The sequence below is a fragment of the Cyprinus carpio genome, chromosome B10 (genome assembly GCF_018340385.1).
Source record: "Cyprinus carpio isolate SPL01 chromosome B10, ASM1834038v1, whole genome shotgun sequence".
NCBI classification, from domain to species: Eukaryota; Metazoa; Chordata; class Actinopteri; order Cypriniformes; family Cyprinidae; genus Cyprinus; species Cyprinus carpio.
In genome coordinates this window covers 2465270-2483343 of record NC_056606.1, presented here as the reverse complement: position 1 = coordinate 2483343, position 18074 = coordinate 2465270, and the positions used below count along the sequence as shown (strand labels likewise).

At 34.6% G+C, this 18074-nt stretch overlaps 1 protein-coding gene across 1 annotated transcript in view; it reads right to left on the bottom strand.

Annotated features, from left to right (window-relative positions):
• wrn (WRN RecQ like helicase) overlaps positions 1-18074 on the bottom strand; it is a 49225-nt gene that overhangs the window by 3782 nt on the left and 27369 nt on the right. The window contains 19 exon segments of the mRNA XM_042731963.1: positions 1869-1988; positions 2885-3004; positions 4351-4487; positions 4998-5160; positions 5913-6044; positions 7644-7758; positions 9840-9952; positions 10086-10167; positions 10349-10386; positions 10389-10430; positions 10527-10590; positions 11143-11237; positions 12598-12767; positions 13496-13512; positions 14915-15016; positions 15114-15157; positions 15159-15349; positions 15412-15499; positions 15501-15570. Coding sequence (XP_042587897.1) covers positions 1869-1988; positions 2885-3004; positions 4351-4487; positions 4998-5160; positions 5913-6044; positions 7644-7758; positions 9840-9952; positions 10086-10167; positions 10349-10386; positions 10389-10430; positions 10527-10590; positions 11143-11237; positions 12598-12767; positions 13496-13512; positions 14915-15016; positions 15114-15157; positions 15159-15349; positions 15412-15499; positions 15501-15570 — 1903 coding nt within the window.

Genomic DNA, 18074 nt, shown 5'->3' with positions numbered 1-18074 from the left:
CTAGACAGTGATGGCTGGAATTTACTGGAACTGCAAATTCAACATTATACAATACATTAGTCTTTATAAAAAGCAGTATTATTACATCGTGTTAGTAATATTTATAATTTCATTTCACCTCTTCAACAAATATTACTAAATACAGACAAAAATCCTAAAAACAAATAAAAATCAAACTCTCCTGAAGATCAGAAGATCAGACGTGAAGCACAGTGACACAGGTCACAACCTTATGACCTTAATGGCTTTGAGCTTACAAGAGGAGGTATCGGGTAATAGCCCGTGTCAAAGGTCAAGCAGAGGTTAAAGACAGTTGGCTCACGCTAAAGCAGCACACAGCGCTCATCACTTCAGGGGAGGCTGTCTAATGTTAAATCATTCTAGCAGACAGGGTTACACCTAAACCAAGGGTCGGGATTCAGATTACAGCCTAAACATCTCCTTGTTAACATCATGTGATTAGCTGTTTTAAGTCTGAAGGTGTCATATTCATCAAAAACAGTAAACAGTTAAACCATGTGTCACAATGATACTTACACAGTGATCAGAAAGAACTGAACAATAATAAAGATCAAGTGTTACGTTTCTGATATTTCTACTATTTTTACAACAAATAATTCACATATTTTTATACGCACAGTGTCTATTACATATAATAAAATAATTTGTACCCAATATTGCTGTCAAAAATAAAAGCAAAGCAGGGAACACTTTTCCCACAAAGCTTTTCTAAAAATGTTTCACAAGTACAGGTCAACAAATACAAATTAGAAATTTATCTTTGTACATTTTCTATTATTAATGCATATAAAGTGAAAACTGCATCATCCATTTCTCAGATTCTGTAGTGTTGTAATGTGTTCACATGTCTGTGTGTTGTCCGTTTCATTTAGCGACTGCATCTGCTGAGTTAACTCCCATTCAAAAGTTTTTGATCTGTAAGACTGTTTCCTCTGCTCACCAAGGCTGCGTTTATTTTATCAAAAATACAGTAAAATCAATAATTTTGTAAAATATTACAATTTAAAATAACTATTTCAATATATGTTAAAATGTAACCGCTGTGAGCAAAGCTGAATTTTCAGCATCATTACTCCAGTCTTCAGTGTCACATGGTCCTTCAGAAATCATTCTAATATGCTAATTTGCAAGAAAAATTAAGGATTATTATCAGTGTTGAAAACAGTTTAATATTTTTTGTCCCCCAGGATTCTTGAGGAACATCACTTACTTAAAATAGAACCTTTTTCTAACATTATAAATGTCATTGTCACTTTTGATCAATTTCATGTGTCCATGAAGTAGGGCAGCACAATTAATCAAATTTCTAATCGCGATTACAATTATGGATGCCACAATTGCGTAATCGTTTAAAGTCCACTTATGTTATTCTGCACGCTTAAGATTTGTTTTTTCTCTCTACATGTTATCTTAAGGGTTTTTCCACTGTTTTAGTTTTAGTATAACATTATAATACCATTCATATTTTTTTACTTTTTTATCATTTAAAGAAGAAATCAATCCGATGTATATTTGACATTTGAGGCTTAATACTACAGAAAATCACTAAAGGTATTTCAGTTTAAGTGTTTTCAGCTTGTTTATTTTCATAAAAAAATACGGCATGCAGTTGGATCAACCAATGGTATAAACATCATTCAATGTAAATTGTGATAACCTTAATTAATAATCGAAATTACAATTTCAAGGGACTTGATTGATTTTTGTCATAATCGTGCAGCCCTACCATGAAGTAATAATTACTAATGCCAAACTTTGAAAAATAGTGTATTATTCTTTGAATTATGTGTTTGAGAACATTATTCATTATTCCAGTTCTTTAAAGGCTCAGCAAGAACACATCATACCTTCACGGGCGATTCGCTGAAGAGATCTTGTGTGTCTTTATCCAGTTTCTCCTGGTTCCAGGAGGCCAGATCCATTCCACTGCTCTGAGGAATGGGGTCACATGACTTCAGACAGGAATCCTGTACACACCGACAGAGGTACACCACACACTCAGCACTGATCAAACTTTAGAGCCGCAATCAGAAACTAAACAACAGACAGCGTATGAACACTTATCACAAAAGTAAACAAACAATACAACAAACACCACATACATCACATCAAACAAAAAAAAAAAAAAAAAAAACTTATAAAAATTAATATATATAAATAATAATTCTATCTTTGTTCTCAATTCAAGTTTGTAGAAGTTAAAGCATTAATATAGATGTTATAACATTAAGTAAAACATACTCAACTTTTCTGATACTGGTGTTCCCATCATGCACTGGGGCATGAATAAGTAGAGTTTTTCCTGTTTTCCAGCTGTATTTACACTGTTTTATCATTGTTTTGTTGTAAGGTTTTTATTTTCTATTCAAAATTACACAATCATACTAAAAACTAAACAAAATAACACAACCATAATCAAAAATTGAACAACAGAATATTAAAATCACTGTGTACAGACTACCAAGTATTGAACTGTCTGTGTTCAGACGAGTGCCGCATTACTAATTATGTATATATCGTGTCTAAATAATATCTATTGTATTATTTACTTAGATGTTTCTAAGTTACATACACTTTAAAAGCATGGTTTAATTAGGTGCTATATTAAGTAAAATCAAAGTGTTGCCGATTAAGCTAAATAAAAATTACTCAAACTTCTATGAAGATTTTTAAAAGTAAATACTACAAGTTATTTTTTTTCAGTATGGAGAAGGTGGACTAGAGATCAGAATTAGTCTAAATGAAAGATCAGTGTTTCATCTCAAGCCTGTCTGCATGTGCACCGATTTCAGAAACAATGTGTGCACATATGCAGATAACTCACTGTGTAATTGGCATTCTGAGACAGACAGATATGAGTCACCTGTGGCATGGGAATACTGATGAAGAGCTCATCTTCACTCGTGTCCATGATGTCTGCCTCATGCTGTGACTCTCCAATCACACGTTTAACAGCAGATCTGTCTGCAGTCACTGATTTATCCTACAGTGATGACACACATCTGTTAGAATTTGATCCCTGCACATGGGTATCTCAGGAACTCAGGCACCTTCTAACGTGACCCACACAAGCATGGAAGCAGTTATTGGCTAAAACAGCCACACTTTTTTTTATAAGACATCAGCAGTAAAATAATCAAAATCTAGTAAAGGCTTCAGTGAGACAAGTATATACTACAGCTGCCAAAGCCATGGACACAAAGCGGATGATCCCACATCTGGAGCTGGGCATGCAGGGATGATGGCTAAGAAAAATAAAGTAGGTCTGCCATAATCAGTCTGAAAAAGACACAGCAGATGTTACATCAAAGTAGTCTCCTGAAGTGTCAGGACACTGAGAGGCTCCAAGAGCTCAGCAATGGCTGAATTGACACTGCAAGTCCATATCAGATTTTTTGTCCTCCGTTTACATTCACTTTGACAAGACTTGTCTCAGATATCTGTGTTTACATCAGTGATCTCTTTACTATGCACATTGTAGTAGGCCCTCAGGTTTTGAATGGATGTGCTATTAAAATTATTTATTTAATTCATGTTGGATGCACATTATTATTTGCCAGCATGGACAACAGCTGTTGATGTTCTGCAGCTCAAAATCTGACAGGTTTCCAGATATCGGATAAGTACACGATTAAAATCCACATTTGGAAGTGGCTTAGATTGGATATGAAAAAAAAAAAATTAGATCTTGTGCAGATTTTTGTGTCTACACGTGTGCAACAAATTCCGTTCTGTGTCAGATGTGTTCAAAAAAATCAGATTTTTTGTGCCAGTGTTAACACAGTCAATGTCATCGGACTTGACAAACAGCAATGGCATGAAGATTTTAGGTTAAAACATGAATGTGTTTAAAAAAAGCATTCTGTGCACACAATTATTTAATACAAAGTTAAAATATTCATTTTAGTGTCTGAATCAATGTGAGCTGCATAACTTATAATTATAAAGCAGTTTTAGATGGATTATATCATGCCACATTATAAGACTCAGAGTACAGTATGTTTCTTGAATCAAAACACTCGTCATAGTAAACTTTAGTATTTTGCATGAATCCGATCATAAGCCATCAGACACTATGAAAAATCCTGCTCAGCACAGAGGAAGAGGAAAGAAATGATAAACATTTACACATAAATAATGGACAGCAGCTATAAATAAATTATTAATAGTGAAATCAGTAAGGTTAGGGGCTAGCAGTATATTACAAACAAATCCAAAAGTGTTTCATGCGACAGCACTTTGCTGACCTCTGCTGGTGCATTTCAGCCAAATATGAATATTTCAATAAAATGCTCTAATGGATTTCAAAGTGACAGGAAGGAAACACACCAGCGGCTCGATCCAGGAGATCTCATGATATGCTGTGGATGAAGCTTCTCTCTGGAGTTCATAAAGCATCATCATGAGCACAAAGTTACTGATATCTTCAGGGACACAAGACCGGATCGCTTTAAAATCACTCAGATCTGTTCAAGAATAAAACAGAAATAATACAAGTGATGGTGTGTACTTACTATAGTAATAGACAGTATCAGTAAATTACGCATTAATTACAAGCAACTAACCCTAAACCAAATCCTAACCCATACTGTAAGTACATGTTAATTAATAATACTCAGAAATTAACTGTATTAATTGTACGTTACACGTTACATGTACTTACTATTATAATAACAATTAATTATGCATAATTAGATGCAAGTAACCCTAAACCAAACCCTAATGCTAACCATATAGTAACTAAATGTATTTAATTAATATTACTCAGTACTTAACTCTATAATTACACTGTAACAAGGACATCTTAAAATAAAGTATGACCTATAATTCATTTATTAATTTAAATTCAGTTGCATCATACAGTTTTTGAACAAAATCAACAACTCTTGAGCTCCAAAAATAGTGCTCTAGAAGAACAAACCTTTCCATATTTGGATAAGAGATATTGGATTGTATTCTGGGGAAATGTGTTTAACCTGAGCTGACTGGAGGAGAGGCGATGCTTTTTCTGATGGTGTTATAGATGGAGGCTGAGAGTCCAGCTCTGTCTGTGTCCACAGCACAGCCCATCTTCTGAGCCTGCAACAGATGAGACTCCACCACTGCCATGGGCAGACTGCGAGCATCCGCTACCTGTCTCTACACAAGACAACACATACATGAAATAACTGCTGCTTCAGGATCAAAATGTACTGACTTCATGACATCAGGCTCAATTTGTTTATCCAAAATTCATTAAAAAAAAAAAAACACTAAAAACATGTTCAAATAATAAAAATGCAAACCAGATATTTTAAATTCCTAAAAATGCAATTAATAATTTTATGGGGCACGATTTAAAAATACCAAGAGGTGTAACAGGCTTGAGATTGTAATAAAGATAATAATCACACAAAGTCTTATTAAAAGAGTGAATTCTTGGTTAAAAACAAACAACTATATATATATATATATATTATATATATATATATATATATATATATTTTCCTCAAGAACACCTACAAAAAATCATTTATTGCTATTGCTGATAATGCAATGAGGCATACACAAAAAATGCTGCTAAACTATTTTAAGATGGGATTTTTAGCAATGTCCCAATTTCATTTCCTCAAGAACACCTACAAAAGATCTTCTCTCCCATTGATTCCTCTCTCTTTAATATTGTCCTATTTAACAAATGCCAAAAAACACCAAATGTATATCTCATGCTACACACATTCATGAATTATAAACCAACAACAATTTATAATTCATTTCAACACAAGACACCTTTATTTTGCAACTTAAACAGTAACTATTGATGGAGTAATTCTAATTAACTGCATATAAGAAACCATGACAAACAGGACAGATACCACATTAAAACAGAGTATTAGGAGTGAATGTCGTACCATGCTCTTGTGCTCCATCTGAAACAGTCTGTGTGTGACAGAGACACTGTCCGGTAGAGACTGACCCACAGAACTGTACTCACGGCTAGACTCTGTTTGGACAGGTGGAGTAGAGCTGGAGGAATCATCCACCTAATTCACAGAACAACTCATTAGCATACAGCAATAAACAACAAACCAATAACAAACACAATAAAAAGCATATAAGCTTCTACATTCTAAATCAACAAACAACAGAACCAATAAAACCATTAACATCAACTACATGAAAGATCCGTCAATCCACTAATCTATAAAACAATTCACATCAACAGCTGCTAGTTAACGCTGGCTACTGTTAACTCATGCCAGAGCATACAGTACTAACATACAATTCATACTGAAATAAAAAAAAAAAAGTTTTTACATGTATAATGTATCAAGTTTTTGTTTTAGATAGTAACTTATATTAAAAGGATTAAGCCTACTGGTATTGAATTAGCCAAATATATTTTATTATCAGGCACAAATCTGTGTGGACCCCGAATAGTCAAGATTCTGGATAGCTGGACCCCACTTTAGTATTGTGAGGGGGGTTATCCATGCCTCATATTTGGGCACTTCTATTTTATTTTATAGGTAAGATGCATCCATGTATAATTCAAATGTGTAAGTTTCATTTTCATGTAACAGACAGCGCATCTTGGCAGCAGCGATTTTTTTAAATTTTGACAAGACTTCAAATTGAGGACACGCATAGTGAATGACTGGAAAAAAAAAAAACCGTTTTTTTAAATGTTTGCACCTGATGCTTGTGAATGGTGCCGATCAATGTCCGGGATATCCTTGTTTTTAGTTTTTAGATCTGTATTGAATTACTGTAATCAAAAAAATTAATTTGAGAAGAACACGTAAACTCAAAAATTCGAAGATTCGATAATAAGAAAAGAATAGAACAATTAATCTAAATTAGGGGTGACCCCGAATAGTCAAAGATTCTATGCTTTGATAGGAAGAGCCTGATTCAACTACCAATCTCAGTCAAATATTGTGAGGGGCGTTATGATCATGCCATTTTGGCTATATAGAGGTGCTCAATGTATAAATTCAAATTTTAAGTTTCATTTTCTATAATCCGTAACAGACAGGAGCATCTTGGCAGCAGGGATTTAAATCTTTGACAAGACTCAAATTGAGACACGCAGAGTGAATGACTGGATTTTTTTTCAAAACATTTCAACCGGTTCTAATTAGATTTTTGCATGCTGTGAACATTGGTGCCGATCCCGTGCATGCTCGGGAAAAATAACAATAATAATCAAAAAGAAAATAAACAAAAGTAATAAAAAAACAAAAAAAAAAAAAAAAAAAAAATAAAAGGAGTAATTTGTTCAGTAAACCACTGTTAAAAAAAAAAAAAATTAACCGTGACGTCAAAACGAGGTACGCACCGAAACATCAACTCTTCAAACTTGTTTCTGAACAGTCATTATTTTTGTCATTATCAACATACACAACATTCAACAAGCAATAAAGAAATTTATATACAACAAATAACAAAAAAATAACAAGCTCTTTTGTTGATTTTGATTGCTTCCAAACTCATCATTAATAAGCCTCTTATAAAAAAATCATCTAAAAAACTAAAAAAAAAAAAAAAAAATAGTAAATAATAAAATGTTTCAAATAATGCAGCCTTGGTAAACATGATGCAGTAAAATGTAGTGTACAATATACAATGTTTAACAGTACCTGTAATCCATGTGTCTGACAGAATGTGAGGATGACATCAATCAGAGGTGTTAACATGGCTGCTTTGGCTTCTGAAACACCATCCACTTGTTTCAAGCTGGATATTGAGCACGGCCTGCCATAAAAATAAACATTAAAAACTTCAAAACATGACCACTAACAAAATGTCATATCTACCTAAAGACTATAAATTTAACATTAAAGGGACAAAAATAAAAAAAAATTAAAATAATGACACACACTCATTCAATTAATGACTCAGAGTCAATGTTTCGTTCGTTATCTGGCTCGGCTCGGTGTTCATCTTCAGTTCTCTCTTCACAGCAGTTTCAGTCAGTGTCTGTTTGAGTAAATTAATTACTCCGGGAATTGGGTTTATTTGAACTCAGAGGGAGTGTCGGCCATGTTAAAAATAAACAAAGTTAACAGCTTAAGTCATTTGTGGATTAATGCTTATTGTTGACGCGAACCGTTTCAAACGATTCAGTTCGATTTGGTGAAACTGGCTCAAGAAGATCCGGTTACATCGAGTGATTCGTTCGGGAACCGGGATATCACTAAACCTGCAGTGCTGTGAACGCGCTCATAACAGACCCGGTGAGAGAAGTCAATGCTGAATAAAGTCGTAGTTTTTTGATATTTTTGGACCCAAAATGTATTTTTCGATGCTTCAAAAAATTCTAACGGACCCTCTGATGTCACATGGACTACTTTGTGTTTTTTATTACCTTTCTGGACGTGGACAGTATACCCGTACATACATTCTCAATGGAGGGACAGAAAGCTCTCGGACTAAATCTAAAATATCTTATACTGTGGTCAAGAAGATGAACGGAGGTCTCACGGGTTTGGAACGACATGAGGGTGAGTCATTAATGACATAATTTTCATTTTTGGGTGAACTATCCCTTTAAGCATCAGTGCAAAGTTTGCTTTTTTAATAATTAAGGTGCAGTGTGGAAGAAAAATAATGACAAATGTCTTTGAAACAAAAAAGCATCTTGAATTGCACTAACTGAAAAAATAATGCATTGTATTAACAGTATTTACATTTTAATGCCTTAATGGGCTGACATTTAACACAGTTGTTTATTTAAGCTGTTTTTTTATATAACTGTATTGGTTAATTTGGATGCATTACGGGTCGTTGGGGAAACCTAGAGTGTGATGTATGAGGGGAACCCCAGTATTGGAGCACAGCGTCATACAAGCCATGATACAAAGTTACGGAAACTAAGCCACCGAAAGCAATTTTCTTCCTCGGATGTAATGTAAGTTCTGTACATCAGTGTCAGGTAAAACAGCATTATAATCTCCTTTTCAGTAAAGCTACAGAAAGCTGCTTACATATAGGCTGAAAAATGAGTAACAGCGATGATGTTGTATTAAACGTATCTGACACAATTGTTTTTTCTGCATATTTATACTGGCTTCGATAATCATAACTTCTACTGCTTGCTCCATTTCTGCAGATCAGTTTTTGTGAACGAATGACTTAATCCACTTGTTGCACTGGTCTTTATCAACAGTGGTTTGCGCCACCTGCTGGTGAGTGACTGACAGCAGCTGGAGATCATGCATCGGTGCTCTACTGCTATTTCTGCAGCTCCCGGATGCTCCCTGAATTTTCTACCGAATTTGAACCACAATTTGTAAAATGAAATAAAATTGATCGAAACTTGCCCGTTGAATATTATACATCTTATTTTTAAACACATTGAATATTCCGGAAGTGAATCATGTAAGGTGAATATGAATTAATGAATTTTTAATTATGAAAATGTGTGTGAATTTTTTTAATTGAAATATTTGCAGCTTAAATAAACAACTATGTTGAATGTCAGCCCCTGAAAATACAAGTCATTAAAATGTAAATACTGTTAATACAATGCATTATTTTTTCAGTTAGTGCAAATTTATGATGCTTTTTTGTTTCAAAGACATTTGTCATTATTTTTCTTCCATAGTGCAGACACATTAGTGAAATCTCAGTAAAATTTTGTGGCCAAAAAGGTCCATAGTGTATTGTCAATAGCGTAGCCATGTATAAAGCAGATTTCCTCTGGTCACTCAAAACTCTCAATTGCACAGATTTCTACAGGAATGACTGGATTTTGCAACTCTAACTTCAGAGTTAAAGGAAATGCTCTTTTTGGAAGACTATACTTTTATACACCATCCAAAGGCCAACATTACCTTGATTTTGCCATATCCAGGAGTATTTTATTGGTGGCCAGTAGGGCTGGTGGGATGTCTCTGAGACCAGCTAACTTCTGACGCTCAGAAACCAGCTTACCATACAGCTCAGACTGTAAGAATAAGACAAACAGTGAGAAAAACTGATAATGACTTGTTTCCAGAGACATACACTGCTGTGTGTCCTTCAGAAATCACCCAGTTGCTTTTAAGAAACAAGAAACATGAGTTTTTAATATTCAGTACCTGCAGCTGGATCTCTCTAGCCGAGAGCGCTGGAGTCTGGGCTCTGACATTAGTGTGAATCTGGGTTGGCCTAACAGCTGATCTGTTGACAAATATTAAATGTCATTTATCACAAAAACAGACAGATGTAACTCTGAACTAGGAATTTTTAAATGTGACACATTTAGTGGTGAAAAGCTCTGAATGAAATACACAAACCATAAGCAAAAAAAGGCCAGTCAAAGTAAAAAAGTCAGTTCATAATATTTATGTATGATTCATACCTAGATGATAAATGTGCTTTCTTCACAATCTGGCGTTGACACCAGAACTGACCTTCACCCTCTGAAATGAAACAAGAGAGTGCTGCAGAAAAACCATGCAGTTAAGAAAAAAAAAATGGGATGGGGTTAATGGGATAAAAAAATAATAATTCTGAATTGATTAATGGATGATACTGACCCAAGTGCAATCTGACCTCAGGTTAGAAGCAGTAGACTTAACATGTGCTGGATCTGCTTTTCTCCTGCAAGGAGATATCATGAATACAATGAAAATCCATTCAGAGATCTTGGTGCCATTGTGTTTTGCATGGCAGGAAAATGTCCAGTGTCTACTATTCTTCAATGTCACAAAAGGACATGTTTCACAATGTTACATCAGGTATATTAGGGAAAAAAGCAAACAAAATGCAAAAATCACAGAAGAAAAAAAACAGCTACATGTTCATTAGATTTAAGCTGAGTATTAGAAAGAATGCACTGGAATCTGTACAGAAGCAGCAAAAGAACATAACACACGCTTCTGGCAAAGCACCTCATGACACAAGGCTTAGCTACATATTTGATCTTAAAAAATAATTTTTGGCAAAGGAAAAATGGTAAAAAACTGGTAAAATGACAGGGATATACATAATGCAGTCTGCTCTTTGTTCCAAATATAACACAAAATAACTAATTCTGTCCATGTTAACGGCCTCTCATAAACATCAAATTGGCTCATGCATTGAATTTGACTGGTGGCTCAGGTTTGCCACAGGGACACAAAGTGCACTGATGGTAAGATGTGAGGGCCTTACCGCGGTACACACTCTCTGCTGAACAGATCTCTGTTGGGCTGCAGCAGGAGTTGTCTGTGCCTCTCATCTTCAGCTTTACTCAGCCATGATCTGCCCTGAGTGAAACATTTACAATGTTGATTAATATATAAGGGTTTTTCACAATTTTGTGGAAAATGTGTCAAGCCTGTATTTTATTAGAGACTTTTAATATTTATGTTTCCAACTGAATTCTTCAACAAATATAAATGTACAAATTTTGTGACATCTGTATGATGGAAACTGAAGTCATTTAACTCCAGAGTAGAAGAACAACACAAAACCAATAAGAAGTGTCTTTGCACCTTCTGTGCTTGGGCCCTAATAAAAATTATAATTCTACCATATACTACCATATAGCACTCTATGTGCTTCAACCCTACACATTCCAATTGTAATACTACAACATAAATATCACCATCATGAGGCAGTTTTAGATACATCCAGACAATACATCCAATGCAGAGTTCAAGCTGCTGCGCTCCCTCTAGAACCATTTACAGTAACATGTCACTGTCCCTGTCTCATGCCTTCTCCATATTCCAAAAATAGCCAAAAACTCACTGAGCCTTAAAAAAAGAAAAAAAGAGTCCAAAATCAGGTGCGTAGACTAAAAAAAAAAAATCCATATTCAAAAAAGGCCTGCAAACTCTATTGATTCTAAATGCATGATAAAACACTACTCTAATAAAGAAGAAGAAGAAAAAAGAAAAACGTTTCTGTTGCTTTCCTCATGTTTGTTTGACCTTGAGAATGAATGTAAAGAATTGGTTTGTTCACAATTTAAACTCCACACGTTTCAGTTAAGGGCCCTGTGAAAGCCACTTTATTTTTTCCTTAATTTTGTTTGATTTTTTATTTATTTATTTATTTTTTGGATTCTACATTTTATGATTTAATACAGATTTATCAAATGAAAATCTGAAAATTGGGTCTAATCAAATGAATAATAACAAAAAAATGTATCAATCATTAAAAATTTAATCAAATGAAAATATACCGATTAATTTACAACAAAACACTGCAATTTTATTTTATTTTTTTATTTTATATCTTGGTTGTATAATATTCCTTAAAAAATATATTATTATTGTTAATTTCAGAAACACATTTTAGCATACAATAAAAGTAATATATCTCTGTCAAAATTTCTTCAAGTTAAACCGACCATTACTTTGGCAGGTTGTTGTGAAGGGCTCTCAGTTTCAGTGTCTGTTTTGACAGAAAAGCACGAAAAAACCCCAAGTCACTTAAAAACCACACACAAATAAACCAGATGGAACTACACCACTCACAGAGACACACAGAACAGAGGGGGGGTGCCTTCAGCTGAATTATTTGGGGAGGAATGCAGGGGTTTTCCCCTTTTTCGCTCTATAGTGACACTCCTTGAAACATTCTTCATTTAATAGTTCATGACTAAACTTTTTCCAGTACCTTGGGTGTGAGTTTACAGAGGGTGGAGAATTTGTGGTGGCCCGTGATTTCCATCAGATATTTTTTGGCAACAAGTTCTCGGCCGAGAGCTTTCCACCAAGTTTCTGAGATTTCCCTGCCGATGCCATAGAGAGAGTGTTTCCGAAAACGATCTGGAACCCGCTGAGGGTCTGAAAGAGGGATGAGAAAAACACTCATAAAAAAGATGAACAAAAATTAAGCCTTCATTTATGATTTCCCTCCAAAATCAATATATCTTTAAAAACAAAACATCTATTAAACAAACATCTTTACCTTTCAAACCAAATACTCCAATCATGGAAATACTTTAAGCACAGACTTTTTGGACTGATAAATGATTGTGATTAAGGTCTGGGGTCTCATGTATAAAACTGACCGTAGATCCTAAAAGTGTACTAAGGCACAAAAGCTAGATTGTGTGTATGCACAAAAGTCTTCAGATTTATAAAACCACGTACGACAGAACCTGCGCAAAAATCCCAAAAAACAAAGAAAGTCATGTCTAATCAAAGTTGGTGCAAATGCAAGTGTTTCTAAATAGGTAAAACTGTCCCATTTCTACCAAAAATCAAAAGAAAGAAATAGGCCTAAAAACTTTGAATAGGTAGAAAAAGTGTTTTCTACCAAAATCAAAAATGAAAGAAATAGGCCCTAAGAGGGTTATTTTTTTTGTATGTTATCATTCCATATGACTCATGTAACATTATTAAATGGTTTTATTTTTTGTGAAAATAAAAAAACTGGTTTTAAATACCCTTCTCTGAGAATTTAGAATGTGTTTTCACTGTAGTGCTGCAGTCAAACGATTTTTAATAGGCCTATATTTATTGCGACGTAAATTACAAGCTTGCGCGCTCATTGATCTTCTTATGCATACCATTGTCTTCAAGCATCCTTCAAAACAGTGGTAATAAAGATAATACATGACACTAACACCTCCATGCAGTTGTGCCATATCACTGGACCTATGTGATCCTGTCCAGCAGTGTGTACACTGTAATGATTTGTTCTCATTAGGGACATTTAAATTTAAAGATAAATTATTGTGGACATTGCACTCTTCGCTGATGAACAGGAAAAGTAATCAAGCACATCCACTACAAATAGGCTAAAATTAATATAATTTTGGTTTAACTTCTGCATGACTATGTAATTTCAGTGCTTATCTCCATTAATGAGAGTGGAATATTTAATGAATGAAAAACAGAGTTTAAAAATCTTTGTTACTTAATTATGGTGCACGCCTCTCACAGCACAAATTTTCCCAACAAACAACACTCCACAAACACCACAGGTTTTGTGCATTCACAAATTGTAACGGTTTGTGCTACAATGGTTATAAATGAATTCTTTATGAGGTTTAGTTTTCTTTTTGCCTCAGCCTCGCTCTCATGTGACATATTAAAAGGAGCCAAAGTCCTGTATATTTTGCTTACACTGAAAACACACCCAAAATACATCTAGGTTTTTAGGCTTATAATCATCATACAATACTAAGAAACTCTTCTTCTGACAATAAGAATTTAATGCCAAAAATGCACACTTTCTCTAAATATGTTTAAATGGCAATTCTTTATTACGCCTAATCATAAATGAAATGTTTAAACCATTTCGGTAATTGCATGATTATTGATTTTTGACTTTACTTTGAAGGAACGTGCATGTCTACTCAAAGTTGGTGCAAAATGAAGTGTACGCCATTAACAGGCCTGTTTGTACGGTCTTACACGGATCGCCAGTTGCCGTTCTCCCATCATTTTACTGTTGTTGCTTAATTTTTAATTTGTCCAAATCTAGGTTTTTAGACTTATGTGGCATCATACAAGACTTCTCTGGATATGTATATAATGCCATAAGAACACACCATACAGTATCTGCTAAATGGCATTTTTATTACGTTTAAAATATTTGACATGTATTTACCTTTATCGGTATTTTAATTCATATAATTTATGTTATAGCGTTGTGCTTACAACTCTCTAAAGGTATATATAAATACAACACATACAGTTATATTTTGAACTATTTACAGGTATTTCAATTTAATATTTATTATAATTATCATTATATAGAATATATGTAAAAAAAAACTATAAACCTATGTTCCTAATAAGACAGCATTGTGGTATGCATAAATCACATATACACAGTACACACACTAAATAATTGATGTAAACAAAAACTTTTATTTTGGATGTGATTAATCGCAATTAATCGTTTGACAGAACTAGTTTATTTCTTTCTTTGGATCGAGTTGACATATTCTGGACAGGTTAGAATGTTACATTTTACTTACTTTCGCCTGCATTTGGTTGAGTTCAAATACTTTTCCATTTTTGCCATCATGTCCATTTTGTAATCTCTAAAGCGCTCACTTTTGGATTGGTTGAGAATGAATCTAAAGGAAATCACAAAGAAGATATATTTTAAGAATTCCAACAGAAAAAAAAGTCTTGTAAGTGGAACTAGTTAAAAAATGAGCACCAGTCATCCACATATACATGACAATATCTCCGCACATCCACAATACTATTTATGACCGTCGCAAACGCCAGCCCGTCTCTACCGGCCCTCCCGATTTCCTGATAGTATGACTCCATCTCTTTGGGAGCTCCGTAATGGATGACCTTCCTGATATCGGATTTATTTATACCCATCCCAAACACCACGTAAAACAAAACACAACTTCCAACAAAAACATTATTAAAAAACAATCTTAAATACCAAAAACCTCATGATCATACCCCAGGAACTTATCCTCCGTTATTAACCTCAACCCCAACCAACATAAACCTGATTCTCTCTCCTCCGTTAGTGTTGAAACTCCACACGGGATGTCCAGCTTACACAGCGCTGCGGTCACACGCTCCGCCTCTGCTCTCACACGGACATCACACTCTAATATCATAGACTTAAAACACAATAACCAACCCTACAAAACAAAAACCACCCCTACAAAACAAAACTTCTATACTTACAAAAAATAAAAATAAAATAAAAAAAACTGTAACATAAGACAATGGCAAAAAAAGGACAACGAGCAAGATAATGGCAAACTCTAGATTTTGGATTAAATTGTTGTTTTGTGTAATTTCCATGTCAAAATCAGATTTTCTGAGTGGGCACTGGAATTTGGCAGAAATTAAAGCATTTAAAATAATTAATATTTTTTTTTAATCTTATTATTATAATTAAAATAATTCATTTAAATAATTTCCCCACATAGTTTCATAATGGTTCTTCATTGATTTCAATTAGTACATATCATTACTTTAGGTGGTTGTGATGACTGGGATTAAAAAAAATAATACCAAATAAAAAAAAAAATTGTTACCTCACAAATATTTTAGAGGTTTGACACAAAGTCAACATAAATTATATAAATTGGGGATTATTCATTACTAAAAATTTTAGTCTAGAAACCACACACATAAAATGGCCCTATGAAGAATTGTCTAACGAGACATAGGAGAAAATGTGTGAAAGGGGGGGAATTAGTACTCGTGTTACATCTGGCAAAGGTGCTTTTACGCTAGGGACATAAATTATGTAATAAAAAATGATGTTGTAGCGTTACATTTGTTTTGCGTTTGTTTCTCTCTTTTTATTTCAATTTTATTGTCTTACTGTGAGTGATACTGGGTTCTCTCTTCACGGTCATCTGGTTAACATAACCACTGGCATTAAATATAATCTGGTCAAAACATTGCTCGCGCAATAATATATGTAAAGAAACAAGCAACAAAATCTAAGTAAGAATAGTTCTCAAGTTACTACTAAGAAATCAACATGGGGTTGCGATACCTCTGTTTTTTTTGATGAGAAATTGTTTGAGGTCTTGGAATTACACTTGTCACCAGGAATTGCAAGTAATTGCCCTTACAGGTAGAGGTTAATAAAAAATGTCTTGATTGGAATTAAGTTCGGATTGTTCGATACGTAGTGTGGGTGCACGGTGATCAGAAGGGTTAATCAGATTAAGGCTCTTAACGAGGTCCTTCACGATAGACGGACTCGCGAGATAGCCTAAGATTACACTACTTAATTGTTTTTCGAGGAGGTGTGTTTGAGCGCCAAAATATGGAGCACCGGATTAAAGATATCAAAGGTAGGGTAAATCACACAAACTAAATGATACAAAATCAATCTTTCAGGGTTCTGTTCGTCCGTAAGACTTACACTAAGCATGGACACAAAGTAGATTTCACAAGACTGACATTAGCTTACACCAGTGGAGAGTTTTCTTGAGTTTCCACAGGTCTACGGGATCGCACTTCTTGACAAGTAATGAAAACCACACTGCAATGAAGAACTGCACTGGAGAGCCTCGTCTACAGGACGCGAAACCCGCCGCTCCGGCGACCTAAACCGGCCCCCAGTGCAAGATGTTCTTCATTTAACCTGACGGATTATCAAACGCCTTCCCCTGGTCATTTCTCCTTTCTTCCTGTTTGACTTTACGCAAACGGTCATCCACGGAGCCGCTGGCTAGCAGAGGAATATATTCCCATGAGCAAGGAATTCAGGGTGTCATGATACACACCCTTAAAAATGATCCCCGGAGGACCAAGAGAAGGGGGAACATAATCGTCATTGTGGGTCTAAACACACATCCTAGACGGCTTCAATACATCGCTACATTTTTATGTGCATTTGGAATATAGCCATAAAAATAAAAAAAAATCGCAGCTCCCGGAGGGACACGCAAAAGATGCGCCTTAAATTACTATTGGAATTCTAAAAATGTGCCAATGTAAAAAAAAATATGCTCCCATCTTGAGTAGGAACCATTTTTTTTATTCCGGTATGGGAGAAAAAATTTTATAAATTTTACCCATTACGATGAAAACCCGATTTATAACCGAATAAATTGCTATCCTATATGCCATCACAAAACATCATACTGAGGCTGTGCTATGAGATGGGATAGCCTACTAAGAATGTTTTTCCGGGATCATTCTGAAAGGCCTGATCAAAGTTCTGGGGATGGTGTCAAAAGGTTATTTAATGGTATAAAACAGTATTGCACGGACTGCGCTCATCACAAAACAGCAGGCCATCCCACCTCTGAAAAGCAATGACTGCAATATTGGTGTTTAGTTTGCTCAACTCTGAGGCCACGTAAATTTATTCTTATATGAAAAACATTATTGTTATTTCAGTGGCTTCTCCTAGTTTTTTTTAGTACAAGTTTATCAGGAAGTGACGTTTTTGCTCTCTTTGACTTGTATGATGGAAAGGGTGCTTTATTAGCAAATGTTTTATGCAATATTCTAGTTTTGCACACAAGTTAAATTTGCATCTTTGGATGGAAACATAGCTACGACGAATCTTCTGATATGAAAACTACCCTTGAATAGTTTAAATGTGATATGTCATGTGCATTTATTCTTTTATGTCACAATTAACCCTAAAAGGGACAACATCTGTGGGGAGATGCAGTAAAATTGTAGGTC